The sequence below is a fragment of the Anguilla rostrata genome, chromosome 14, assembly GCF_018555375.3.
Source record: "Anguilla rostrata isolate EN2019 chromosome 14, ASM1855537v3, whole genome shotgun sequence".
Taxonomy (NCBI): Eukaryota; Metazoa; Chordata; class Actinopteri; order Anguilliformes; family Anguillidae; genus Anguilla; species Anguilla rostrata.
The window spans coordinates 7,454,774-7,468,968 of NC_057946.1; the positions used below are offsets into that span (position 1 = coordinate 7,454,774).

The following is a 14,195-nucleotide window of genomic DNA, read 5'->3' on the forward strand; positions in this document are numbered from 1 at the left end:
TTAATAGTACTTCACACTGACAGGAGGTGCTCATGTATTTTCTGCTGGGACTGACTCCACAGCCATTTTATAACACATTCACGCCTTGCATTGGCTTGAAAGAATATCCTAGCTCTTGATATCGAGCATGCACTGAAATTTGCACATACACAGGCTGTGACCCTTTCCTGCCTATGAAAATAATCTGTTTTACACATTAAAATATCTCAATCAAATAAAACATAACTGTACAACTACACTTTATTTGCTGAATAAACTGAAAAATTGGCAAGATTTTAAATAGTACGGTGTAATTTCCAATATACTGGTGTATACAGCATCTCCACAGTGCAACATTACATTAAACAATAACAAAGCTTTGAGTGAAATGCTTTCTGGGGGGTTATTTTAAAGCATAAGATTAATGATACAGAAAGCTGATATTAATATTAAATAAGATGTATCCTGCCATTCATCACTTCAGCTTCACTTGTTCCGAAAAATAATAGCATCTTTCTCATAAATGCACGTCCCTTGCCTACGCCTACAGAAAAAGCACACAGATCTAAGACATAGGCTAACTGTTTACAGCTTGGGCTGGTCAACATTTTCAAAAACAGCCAGCACATGGATTAAAACAAATTCTTACACACATGCATGCAAACATCAAGTGCATCATGAAACTCTTTATTTTCTTTTGCAACAAAAGAAAACGTTTACGGTCAGGATGATCTTGGTGAGCGTGAGTCCAACAACCACAACACACCACATAGGATATCAAGAGTTCAAACGCACTGTGAGCCGACTACACTGTGATCATGTGAGCCTCACAGTATGGCATACCATCAGCTTTCCAATCGAAACCACATGCCCATTTCCTATGATGAATAGCAAAGGGCTTAACTTCACAACTCACCAAAGACCAGCACAACTGACCTCATGAAAATGCTTAATATCCCCTCAACAGCTGCGGTGCAGGTATCAACTTGATTCTCTCTGACTTCCTGCCAGTATGTCATACTACTGTATGTTCTGCATAGCCTACTACTAGCTAATACTAAATAATCACTTCTGCACACTACTGCTATGGAAACTTACAATGATGCAGCTTCGCAAAAAGAAAATGTATTTACTAAGAACTCTTAACTAACTGCCACAGGTTTCCAAAAATGTAAAAATCTTCCCTCATATTTTGAATAAAAAAGTCATTTTTTTGTTTACTGCTGTTCAACATTCCCTCCTGTAAAACTAGTGTTGGTAGGGCTACTAGGTATTCATTTGGATAGTATGAGTCGACCGTAGTGCTGCCTTCAACCAGAAGTGCTCAACCAATGAGCACTTTTTGTTGTCTTTCCTAATGTAGTATTACAAAACTGAAGAGGGAAAGGTGGTAGAGTGACCGGTGGAAAAGCTAAATTAATAAGCAAGAAAGTGTCATCCAGCAATGTAAATGGGGGAAAAACTAGGTCACTTATTACATTTATAAGCAAGCGCCAAGATTTTTTAAAACAACAGCAACTTCATATTTTTTTCACGCAATACTGGGTAACAACTGACAAGGTCAAAGCATTAGGCTATCATTTAGACAATACGTGACAATAAGTTACATGTTCACCTGTATGATATTTCAGATTTTAAAATGCATGTTTTTACGCACAAAAAAAAAATCATAGCAAATAAAAACTGCAATCTCTGTGGAATCTTGCACCGACAGAAAATTAAGTCAGTTCAATTAAGTTCTCACAAAGCTACAGTATTCCATGAACATTCAGGTTAATGTAGGCACACATTTATGCTTACAAGAAATATACATAAAATACAGTTGCTTATTGTAGCAAAGACAGATCTGTCAAGCACGAAAGCATGTCAGTCAAGGATCTGGATGGTGATTAGGCAGAACAATTTCCTTCCCTTTTTTACCTAGGGAGTAGGAATGCAATCTAACCGAGGGCTTCCAATTCCCCTTCAATGGAACAGGCCAGATTCATTAGACTTCTGGCTGCTGTCCAGCTTTTTTAACTCAGGGAAAAGGGTTGCACAGGTCTGTATACAAAATACATCAAAATGTTTAAATAATGCAACAAGGGGATCAGGCAAGTTTGAGGAAAATTGGATGAAAATTAATGTTACAGCAGTTTTCATCCATGAATTACATTTCATCAGGCTAGAGCTGATAAGTTTGCAACATGTACTGTTATATTTGTTCCAAGCTGGCGCTTCAAATAAAGATGTATATATGAAACTAAAACCAAGGCAGCCTAAAGAGGTAAAGAGCTTGTGACGCTGAGATCTATACCCATGGAAAAAGTCTTAATTTTAAAGGGTATATCATAATGTTCCTTATTTATGATGATCAAATAGTATAATATTATACATTAAATATTAAATCCATACATTTTCCACTATAGGGATCAAGGGGATAGAAATCTAAATCCATAATATATTCATCCAGGGCCTTAATCACAACTTCACTGATGTCTCTGAAATCAAAATAAGGATGATAAGAACACTTACCTTCCAATGAAGGGCTTGGGCAGTGAAATGATTGCTCCATGTTCTCCATCCTGGTTTTCCTGAAGGGCTCCATGTGTTGCGGTCTGTACAGCTCAAACACCTTCAAGCTTTGCCTCTTGTTGCTGATGGCAGCTTGGGCCACCTGCGGAGACGGCAGCCTGCCTAGCAGGTCAGAAGGCAGATCCTTTCCGGTCCGGATTCTCTTGGAGAGCCGGTGGGAGCAGGCAGCATGGAGGTCATGTACCAGTTCCCCCTGCTCATGAGTGCACGTCCACTGCTGTGAGTCAGACAGAGATAAAGTAGAGAGGTTGTCCACTTCAAAGATGTTCCTGGAGCTTCTTAACAGAGTGCCCGGACTTTGCTGGTTCCGCAGCGTATCTTTCAGTTTCGATAAAGGGGCTTCATTGTCAGACACCCCCAGCCTGTCACTCCGAAGGCTCAGGAAGCAACGGTTCTTTGATCCACTGAACAGTCCACCCAGGTCTTTGCTCTCAGACCTGGAGAGCTGGTCCTCAGTGTGTTTGTGCTTGTGCTTGTGTTTGCGCTTGTGAACCCGAACACTAGGCAAGTTACCCGCACCACCTGCAGGAGCCACCAACAACGACTTGGCATCTTCCATTCCAGTAGAGGGCATCTGCTGAGATCCAAGTTTGATCTTATGTTTGGCAGAAGTGGCTAATTTTACATGGGCACTGGAATGGAACTGGGGTGGTGGCACGGCTGGCCTCATGAAAGGAGAGGCTGTTGCCCCAAGAGTATGAGACAAGTACACAGGAGCTGGATATTGGCCATAATAGCCTAGGTTCACCATACTGGTGGCAATCGGCATTGATGTATAAGGCATTGCGTAAGGTGCATAGTAATTGCCACTGGGAAAGGGATAGCTAAATCCTGGGATGAAAGGCATTTTTGACATTGGCTCATTAGCTTGGGCTGGCCTACCACACCGCTTTTTAGGCTTGATTTCCGAATTCCTGCGAAGATAATGCAGTGGATCAAAAGGGAAGTATGGCATAGGGTAGTAGTTGTTGAAGTTCACCCGGAAGATGCTTGGATATAAGCTCTCACGACAGAAGCTGTAAGTGCGATGGGAAATGCGGAAGACCTGGAACTTGTCAATGAGTTCCTCAAGGTCAGCTAAAAACTGAAGGTCATCTCGTCTTTGAATGCCCTTCCTTTTGCGACGATGCTTCTGCTTTTTCAGGTTTTCTTGGGCAAGGAAAGTCTTTACAGTGACAGCATCCACATGCTTCTGGCAATGTCCCCGCTTGGCTCTGCTGGAGGCAAGTGCAGCACCTTCAGGTGGCTCAAAGCTGCAGAAGTCAAAAGAGTACCTCCTGCGAGATGTAGGGCCTTTCTCTGCTTGATCTGAAGTGCTGTTGTTGTCAGTTCCGATTCCACTATCGCTTGGGATCGTTTCCTCACTGTGGGACTCGCTGATGGGAGACAAGGTGCCCTCTTTCAGAGAAGTCACCTCAGAGAGATGAGATGGTGAGTTTGTCATAAGCCTAGGGGGGGAGAGCTTCCAGGTGTTGCTGTGAAAACCCTTTGGAGCTTTTGTGAGCAATGCACTGACAGCCTGCAGATTTGGCATGGTCTTCAACTCTCTCAGACCTGTCTCTGTGTTAGCAAGGCATAGTTTCCCACCAGGACCTGCAGCTGGAGCAGAGGGTAATGGCATGATCCTAGGAGAAGCAACTGCTAACACTGACTGTGGATTAGAAGGCACTGTTGGATTCACAAATTGGCTAGACACAGAATGCTTACCATTGATTTTGTGTTGGTCTTGCTGGGCCTGTAGCTCAGCTTTCGGTTTCCTACCCCTCTTTTTGCCAATATAAATAGTCCCTCGCTTACTTATATTGATCTGCTTGCCCAAGTGGGCCTCAATTTTTGAAACAGTTGAGACAGCTCCAGTCACAGGAGCTCTGGATTTCAAAATCAGATTACTGTTGGTTGAACATGACAAAATCTCATTCAAAATGTGATTCATCTTGACCATTTTTGTCTTTTTGAGGTTGTTCTTGTCCCAGACATTAGTTTTCCCTGCGTTTTTATTATGGTTAAGTTGTTTAGAATAAGAGGAGGCTTTTACTTTAGCCACCTCAATTCCTGAAAAATTATGCTTCTTCCTTCTTTTCTTACCAAGTGACTCTCCTGAAATGGGGCTTATAGGACTACTAGATGTTCCCTCATGAATGGTTTCTACTGTAAGCAAAGGCTGTTTTTTTGGTCGTCCACGCTTCTTTTTTAAGGAGGTGATGACTGTCAAGCTGTCAGTATTGGTATAGAGAGGGCTAGAGGGTGTTATGGGATAAGCTGAAGGAGGCTCCAAGACAGTTGATGTTAGATAGCTACTATTTGTCTGGTGATGGGAGGATTTGGATTTCAGATGTGACCACCTTTCCTTGCCTTTTGGTTTTAGAAGTTTTGTATCAGTTTGATGATACAGTTCCATTGGTGCATTAGGTCTCCTCACAGGGTTTTTCCTCAGCTTATTCTTACATACGTCAGCTAATTCAGTCATTGCTACCACAGTCCCTGCCTCAGTGTGACTGTTTTCAATCTGATGTGTGGTCCTTGGCTCAAGCCTATTTGGAGGTTTTGGCTCAGAAAAACCTCTGTCAGCCTTTCTGTCCAACTCAGAGGCCACCTCTGTTAAATCCCACAGAGGGACGGGATCTTTCAATGACTCTCCATATTGTTTCTTTCTCCAAGGATGCACTTTATACTCATCGACCCTTGCTGGAACTGCTACCGGAAGATACTTGCCCTCCATCTCTGCATTTTTCCCAGCAGTCTCGGTCCCTCCAGAAAGAGGTCCATTAGTTTTTTCAAGCAGAAAAGTTTGCTTCTCTTTAGATTTATCTGGAGTTTCAGTCAATGGGTCATTTCCTGCCTTCTTCCCAATCTGAAATTCTGAATTGTATGATGTCAAATTTCTCACTGAGTCTTTTCGGCCATATTTCCTCTTGATGTTACCAAAGACAAGCTCGGTGACCTCCAGTAGACCCTTGTCTCTTTTTGAAGTTATAAGTGTAGTAATACTACTTTCTGTCTGTGTGGCTGGTGGCATATTTGCTGCAGAAAGCGGACTTGTTTGGGAGCCAGGGATTTGGCTTAACATATCTGAAGTAAACGGGCATGAAGGTGAGCTTCCTGTCACTTTCCTTTGTTGTGATTTGGTGTAAGCATTTGTCGAATGTGGAAGAGAGCTCCTGTTAACTGATGCTAGTTCTCTTTTTGATTCAGAAACATCAGTAACATTCCCTTGGGAAGAGCCCCTTCCGACTGGTGGCTTTATCCAATCCAGTTGATGCTGGAGACTGCCCTTGGGCTGCAGCTTTGGTTTCATGGATTCTCCCAGATGGTTACTTGCATCTTGGTCAGCAACAGGCTTGAAAGGACTCTCATACATCTGAAGAGAAACAGAAAAGTAAGGGAAAAAAATTACAATTCTGTAAAATGGTACTTCTCCAGGGCTCTACTAGACTATGAATAACATTCCTGCTCCTGATATTTCTGTTCATCATTAGTCTATACCTGGAAGGGATTCCTAAATGCCAACCAATCAATCAATCAATAAATAAATATTTGATCCAACATGGACATGCATGTATGTATGTATATATTATTTTAGAAGTGTTAGTTCTAACAATGTTCCGATAAAGGCAAAAAGCATGTCCTTTCCGTGAAGGACAAACGCGATTAAATACACCAGCCAATTTACGCATATCTCTTACTAGCAGTTGCCCTGGTTTTTTGAAACGTCAAGCACTTGTTACTATCACTACAGTTGTGCATGTTATTTCAATCATATCCCACCGCTGCAGGAGATCTATTGGTTAATTTAATAAATCTGTTTTTTGAACACTTGTTATTTTTAACAGCTTTGCCATGACTGCTCCATAAATTTAGCCAGTATTTTCTGTGACAAACACCCAGCCTTAATTATTGCATGGGTGCTTAATCTGTGCTGCTTGATTATTTCTGGCTTGGGGAGTTGAGTCTTTTCGAGTGCACCTTCTAGGCATATATCTGTTTTTCCATCTTGCTTGCACCTTGATTTACACATGCTCTTTAAAGGCTGAGAAATTTCACGGAACAATCAACCCTTGCAAATTGTGTGAACTTTAGTATATCCAACAGAATACATAACAAGCCACACTTATTATATGTGCGCCCATTATTTGTGAGGTCCTCCCTTAAATGCATCCTTGCGATGACTCGCACAGATCGCACGCATACTGCACTTCCAGCCCTGTGCCACTCTTTCATACATACCCGCAAAATCCTTGGTACATCTGGCCCATTCTTTTACAAACTATCCATGTACCACCAACTAGATTAGTTCATTTCAGTTTGTTTAGTAGTTTGCTTTGCAAATGCAAATCGAATTACTCTTCATACTACAGCTAAAATTGGATCACAGGTCTTCTTAGAAAATGTCAAGGGCGGGATGCAGGCAATTAGCAATAAGTCACATAAATTTACACACAGAATGCAACAAGAGTAACATTATAATTATTGCAATACGTTATAAAAAATATATATAGAGAGAGAGATTATTCACTGTCAAGGTGCGTTTCGCCCCACAGTTTGGAGTATGGGGCAAAAACACCTTTAAAGTGAAAAATCTCTGACTGTACACATTTCTATGAGTTACTGCATTAAGCATGTATATTCATGTCTCTTATTGCTCTCATTGCATTAGGTAGCTATACACATTTATGTGAGTTATTGCTACTTGCCTGAATCCTGCCCTGACATTTCCTAAGAAGTCCTGCGATCAAATTTTAGTCCTAGTAAAGGCTAATTCAATTTACATATGACAATGATAATCTTCATCAATACCTTTAAACACAAATAAAAGAATTTGGTTTTTAATATCACAGAAGTGTAACTGCAATGTTCTATCCAGCTGGCCCTCTTTTGGTGTTATGAAAAAATCATTTAAAAAGCACATAAAAAGCAAGGGTCTATTACAGTAATCTTACCGAAAATAATTACATTAGATTACAGAGTTTTTGAAGAACATTAAAACATTAAAATGTTCAACTGTCGCAGCTTCTGTGACACTTCAACAGGCAGAACATTTATCAGTATGTATGTAGAGTATGGAGCAATATAAGATATTTATTCATAATGTAACACACCGAAAACAATCTATCTGAAAGAATGAGTTCTTTGTGGTCTCATTGCAATAGGCGTCTTTTCTGAAACGCCACTGCTACCTAGCTGGTCTCTCTCTCTGTCTCTATACCTCTCTTTCTCTTCCTCCTCATTAAGACACCTCCTCAGAGCATGCAACAGCAGGACATTTATCTGCAGTGCACAGTCTACGCAGTCATGCTTGGCTGTAAAATTCCCAGCATGCTCAGCGGGGGAGAGCCGGAAAGGTGGCGAATGCTCACCAGAGGAACATGTTTGTCTCTGCAGCAGAGCTATTCCACCTAGCTCCTAATCCTCTGTACCATCTTCCTGTCAGTGGCTTTTAATTAAGAGGAGCACAGCTGGACGATGAATTACGTGAAAGATCTCCCCTCTGCAGGTCACACTCCAGTCTCTGGGAAACTGCACATCACCTTTCAGCTTCTTAATTCTGTAAGCCTTTGTGTTCCTGAAAGAATTTGTGTTCTGCTCCAGCCTAGAGGATACAGTCTCTGTAGTCTTCCTGTGGCTGTTTAATTCAGCTAAATGGCTTAAGGGTCTCCCTACACTCTCCGGCAATCATGTCACAGTTATTCCATCACATTTACTTTGAATATGATTATAATTAAAAGTTCATTAAATGCACAAAAACAATTTAAACTGAATGACAGGAACACCAAAGCCCATACTTCCTTTACATAAACAATCATCTTCCAAGACTGCTGGTCCCAATCATCAATAAGCATTTTACCTACAACTCTTTGTCAGACACCCATTACATCCACGGTTACTGATACCACATACTGGATTATCACATGAAGCCATGGTAATTATAGAGCTGTACGCAAGCATTAAAGCCACATTGACACATGCTCAAGTGCAATGGCACCATTTTATTTTTGTGCATTTGCTGCTTCTGTGATTCCCTTAAATTAAAAACCCGATGAAATTACACTATTATTTTTCCTTAATGAATTTCACACAAGCCTCCTTATTGTGCAAGATTAAGATTCTTCAAGATTTGCATTGTATTTTTCATGATACTGGTTGTCTTTGTTGTTGTACCATACCAGACAAGCATGACCCAGATGACAGACTTACCTACACCCAGAAGCAACTGTTAGTCCTTCGTCTTCCAGTCCAACACAAGCTGCAACCTATCAAGCCAATCCTCTGACACTCTAATCCAAGCTCATATAAAAGCAGACTCAATGGCAGCTATTTAGTTCACAATGAAAATAGACTGCACTATACTCTCAGGTCACCTTTGAAAACAGTGCTGTGGCAAAATTCTGTACAGAACAGTACTAAATTACTGATCCCCCCTTAATAATGACTTTGCTTTGGCAGCACTACTGAGCAGCTGTCTTGGAGAGGCCATGGATCCAGCTGGTGGGGTCAAATCTACTCAAAATCCAGACACGGCAACATTCAGCCAGTGAAGATATTGTAAATTCAAAAATAAACAGCACGGCATTAAAGCATTAAGGAAGCAGTCAGCTGGTAATAAGCAGGGTTTCTTCTGCACTTGCAATGCGCACACATTCCTCTTTCTTTTCCTTCACTTTTCCCCCCTTCTCGCCTCAGCTCATTCCGGATACAATAAGTGACAGTTTGTGTCATGCTGCTCTGCCGTGTGTGTGTTCTGTAACCAAGGGTTACCATGGGTTACAGCTGCCACAAACAGCCAATAGTACATTCCGGCAAGCTTCTCTCTGCCTGCATGCCTGCCTGCCTGCCTGTCTGGCTGCCTGTCTGTCCGCCCCTGAACAATGTGTACTATAAAACCCTCTGCATAGCACACTCCCTTTCCTGGATCCCCTTGTCCGAGAGTAAGATGAGAGCACTGCGCTACTTTTCTAATTAACTGGCACACAGGTTACGTTCCAGCCCTGATGCATCTTAAGGTCAAACATTGCTCAAAGTCATCCCTGTGAGTCAGATCATACACACGCGTTAGCCAGCAGCGCAACCGCAAATGACATCATGCTGAGCAAATCACGACACACACGCACACAGAACCTCCACTCTGTCCGCATATTCTGAGAATACAAAGGACGGAATAGAGGGTGATGACAGGCTGGGGAATGAGACAAGCCGGGGAAGGTCATACAAAACTACCCGTGCCATTTTCCAACCCTTCCCTGATTTGGCGGTTTTTTATGATGATGAACTGTCAAGAGGGTTTGTTTGCAAAAGTCTCAGCCAGTTATTTATGACCCCGCTGCAGATGGCCCTGTGATTCAGAGAAAGGGGCAGCAAAGGGATCCCATATCACCAGCATAATTATTTCCAAGAAAATGAAATGTAGCTGAACCGAAAATGCAACAATCAGCTCCACACAGCTTTGTTTGTATTAAGAGGAAAGTGCTTTAATAAAACAAACCGATTGACCTCACACAAAATCTCAGCTCACTAAATGAAGATTATTCACTTCTGAAACATACAACAGAATTGTTCTCCAGTGAAAACAGAAACAGCTAGGCTTTATCAGTATACGGATATTTTTCATGGGACATTCATCTCTCCTGACTAAGTTAAAAAGCCCCAAAGCAGTGATGGGGATGCTGTGCTGTACACGGTGATGTCACTGATAGGAGTTCCTTTGAGAATAGAGTTCAATATGGCCACAACTGTTCTCCACATTAACTGGTGAAATAATCTGGCAAAATGGCTGCAGTGCATCACCGCGGTGTCTACATGATGGTTCATATCAACCTCACTTTCAAACTGCTTTGAGATCCTTTCATTAAAAGAACAAACACTACTAAATACTATTATTTTATTATGATTTAACATGCAAAAGGGAACTCTCAGATCAAAGCCATGCCTTGTAATTCAAAAGAGCACAAACATAAGGCATTAAATATAAATGTAGGTCCAAAACTCCAACGAAAGGGCATACCACTTGTGGCTTTTGGCACAACAATACTAGTAGCTGAAATTACAGTATTTGTAAGTTCTGTCCCCTGTGGCACTTTAAGGCACTGCAGGTGACTATGACTTCTATTGAGATGGGGGAGCCTGGAGTCATGAGACAGGAGTAGATGGATTGAGTGTCATTCACCCGATACAGATTATCTTTCTCTCCTTACCTGCGGCACTGTCTCAGAATAGTGTCAGATGCACAAAAGAAGAAAACTGCACACGGGGTATGTTGACCTAAACCAAAAGGGTATTTAGGAACACCGCTATATAAATATAAAATAAGCTTGAACCAATAAAGAGAATGGCAAAAAAAATTGGAAGGGTCACACATAATGGTGGGTGGTTACCCAAGGCTGAAAAAGCCCGGTGGGGTCTGAGGACTTCACCAGACTACTGGTGGGCAGAACCCAAGAAAATGCAAGTTTGATACACTAATGTGAAGTTACATTAAAACTGAAGTTGCGCTACCTTCCTCATGGCAGAGCATGTGTGAAACCGTGCCACAAATGCATTCTCGCAGGGTAACGTCAAACTTCATCCTTCCACTTAGCAGAAACCAGCGTTTTTCTTCATCTGATAATCTATAAGCATGACCACGGCTTTAGTGCTTCCATCTGTGTGAAGAACTGCAATCGATTAGCAAGAAACGCTTGACTGGGTTCTGCTTTCTGGGGCGGCCCGGCCACACCGCTTCCAGCCCTGACATATGTAAGCAGTTAAAACATCCTTAAGTGACTCTCAAAAGTGAAATTACTGTGAGGGGATTGTTCAGCCCTCCATCATTCGGCTCAGGGGTCACCTCACAGATCAGTCCTCCATGCGAAATGGCTGGCCACACTGAAGTCGTTAAGGGTGAGGTAATCGCATAATCATGTAATAAAGTCAAGAACTAGAACAAGCGGGCACTGTCCTCCTTATACAATTCACAGATGTGGAGAGGTACAGCAACCACAAGAAAAACAACAAGCCTTATTAACATATAGAATATGCAGTACATATAAAAGTTGGGAAGCAAAAGTCAGTGCAAAAGTGCTGGATTCATTTCGCAATAATCAAAAATAAAAAAGGCCAGCTGAAATGTTGATAATTAAATGCAAATAATTCATTCTGTGCCATTAATGAATGCAACAATACAAATTAAGGTTCATCCAGTCAGCTGTGTAGCCTTCATTTTTTATTGTGACTAATTTACACTGTGTTCCAAAGGGGTATGATAAAAAGTCAACATTCAGACTCTTAGGATATCAGAGCTTGAAATACAAATGCTTCCCCTGCAATTTGCAGCTAAAAATGGAACTGAAATGAATAACACAAGTAACATATTTCCAAGTTCTGTAATGTTGTCGCGAATAGTTCTCTACTTAGCCTACATGTCATAAACGACTATCTGGGAGGCTCTCTTCATGCTGTCCCCAAATTGTCTCATTAAAATGGTAGATGTCACACAGTGTAGCCTATGACTGGGCCATGGGAATTGCGGGACACCATGTTCTGTTACCCATTCAAGGTGATGCGAATATACAAGACTACTGCTTCCCCTTCCCGTTAACATTAACATGGCAATTTCAAAATTTCCCTTTGAAACAGCAGAGAGCAATTCAGAAAAAGAAAGGCCTGCCACTTACAGGGCCGTTGGCCTGGCAACTGATGACACAGTTGAAGGTGACGTCTCTTGTCTGGAGAGCTTGCCTCAGAGTAGGCAATGATACCGATAGCAATGTTCTAAGGTAAATCCACAGGAAATGAAGAGAAAAAAGCACATGCAAAAAGCACAAAAAAACGTATCACACGAGGTTAGATGCCAACTTACTTCTATACAGTGGCCATTAATTGTTTTTACGCACAATGTGTTACAATATGTTCTACATGGTTTTTGAAAGGAATGTGAATAGATATTCAAATCATTAGCTAGTGCATTGTTCCACAGCTATAAAAAAGAGCAATCTAAATATATTTCCACTGGTTACTGGTTAAATGAACAAACTATAAATCATTTGAAAAAGCAATTAATTTGCATGCCCAACTGTCCTGTTGATAAAATCTATTCTTCAATTGTAGTCTGGTAAAGGCAGCGCACATGGGATAAAAACTGTAATAGGTGCATATTAACTTTATTTAGGAAGGGTGATAATAAAGGTATAGTTGTTAAAAGGAGTATATTTCAGTTGATTTAAAAAAAAAAAAAGAGTATTAGCTTAAAGAGCAAATGGGCATGAATTTAGTAGTCTTACAGCTTCTGATAATGGGATATCAGGGTACAATATGTCTTAAGGCTTTGTTGGACACTTTTCTTTTCCTATTCTGATTGCAGGGGAATATTCTGGCAATCTGCCAATTTTGCAGGTGAGGAGGAGGGGAAAAGGCATTCTTTGCCCTAGCAGTGAGGCTAAAGACAATAAAACACCCGTTTTGCTCAGCACATCTGCTTGGTTTAAATCAGCCCACAGGCATGCCTCAGTCCTGCCATACTGTATGCACTTTTGCTGTACAGGTTGTGTGCTTGGGGTTTGGCAGGATTCAACATAGAATTCAACCACCTAGACTTCTTAACCACAGAGAAAATGTCTATACCCGACGGCAGACTAAATGTTAAGCCTCCACTCCACACTCCCCCCCCCCCCACCAAGATTAACTTAGGGGGAAAAAAGGACACTGAAGGTAGATTTATATGTTCCGTGCAGAGGGAAAAGGAATGTGTGTACTGATAATAGCAACATCTGCCTCAGCTAACCTCTAAAAATAAGTGTAAAGGAAAATGAAGCACCCAGAAGAGAAGTATGACAGAATGCCAAATCTTTTAAACAAAAGGAGCCATAATATACTGAAACACTGACAGCACTAAATTACAGGCGTATTTTTTTTTTCTTTGGTTAGAGATGATCAAGGACGCGTTTTAGACAAGTGCTGGGTAGATGGGCAGGGTTGCTCATTCTCGTCACGTACTCCCCGAACACAACAGCCCAGGCTCACGCTGCAAGCTTTCGTGTGGCTGCAGTCTCACCTGTCTTTCCGCTGCAGCTCATTTTTGGCATAAGTTCAGCTTTTTGTCTGCCTGCCTGCTCCTCTACCATAATCCTTTTCTCCTGCACTGATTACAATCAAACATTTGAACAAGAAAGAAAAAAAAAAACACCAAGAAGGGGAAAGGACAATACACCCGTTGACAACAGCACCGGATAAATAAAGTGCTTGTGGTGTACTGTTATTTCCTTTATTGATGTTTGCTGTCCATAATAAAACTGAAAACCAGACGTATTCTTTTCTTGATTCGCACATAAGCCTTCGCAAATGCGTGATTATGCAGTGCACGGTTTGCCAATAAACCATATTATTATAAATCTAGGCAATTTGCAGTTTGAAAATAGTGCCTGTCATTTTAAATCTACCTTCCTGATCTGAGAGAGGAAAAAAAAAAAACAAGATGGCTCAGGAAGGGCTCAGCAGAGGGAAAGAAATGGAAATGAGGAAAAACAGAATTGAGGCTCACAAAATGACACAGGTAAAAGACTGAAACAAGAGTCACTTTTCTGCCTATGAATCATACAAGTGTTTCCTGATCTACTGACCCACAAACAAGTAGGCCTAATTAAAAACCCATTCTTCCTGAATTGGTAACAGGAACT

General features: G+C 41.3%; 1 protein-coding gene across 2 annotated transcripts in view; it reads right to left on the bottom strand.

The window, feature by feature from the left end:
- The window catches only part of LOC135240044 (SET-binding protein-like), a 53,962-nt gene that overhangs the window by 8,737 nt on the left and 31,030 nt on the right, over positions 1-14,195 (bottom strand). The window contains exons 1-2 of one of the 2 annotated variants that reach the window (XM_064309172.1): positions 8,746-9,997; positions 2,494-5,911 (exon numbers count right to left, since the gene is read on the bottom strand). In XM_064309172.1, coding sequence (XP_064165242.1) covers positions 2,494-5,911 — 3,418 coding nt within the window. In that variant the 5' untranslated portion in view covers positions 8,746-9,997. Of the gene's footprint in view, positions 1-2,493; positions 5,912-8,745; positions 9,998-14,195 lie in introns of those variants that run through there. The other variant, XM_064309171.1, reaches the window with a different exon arrangement.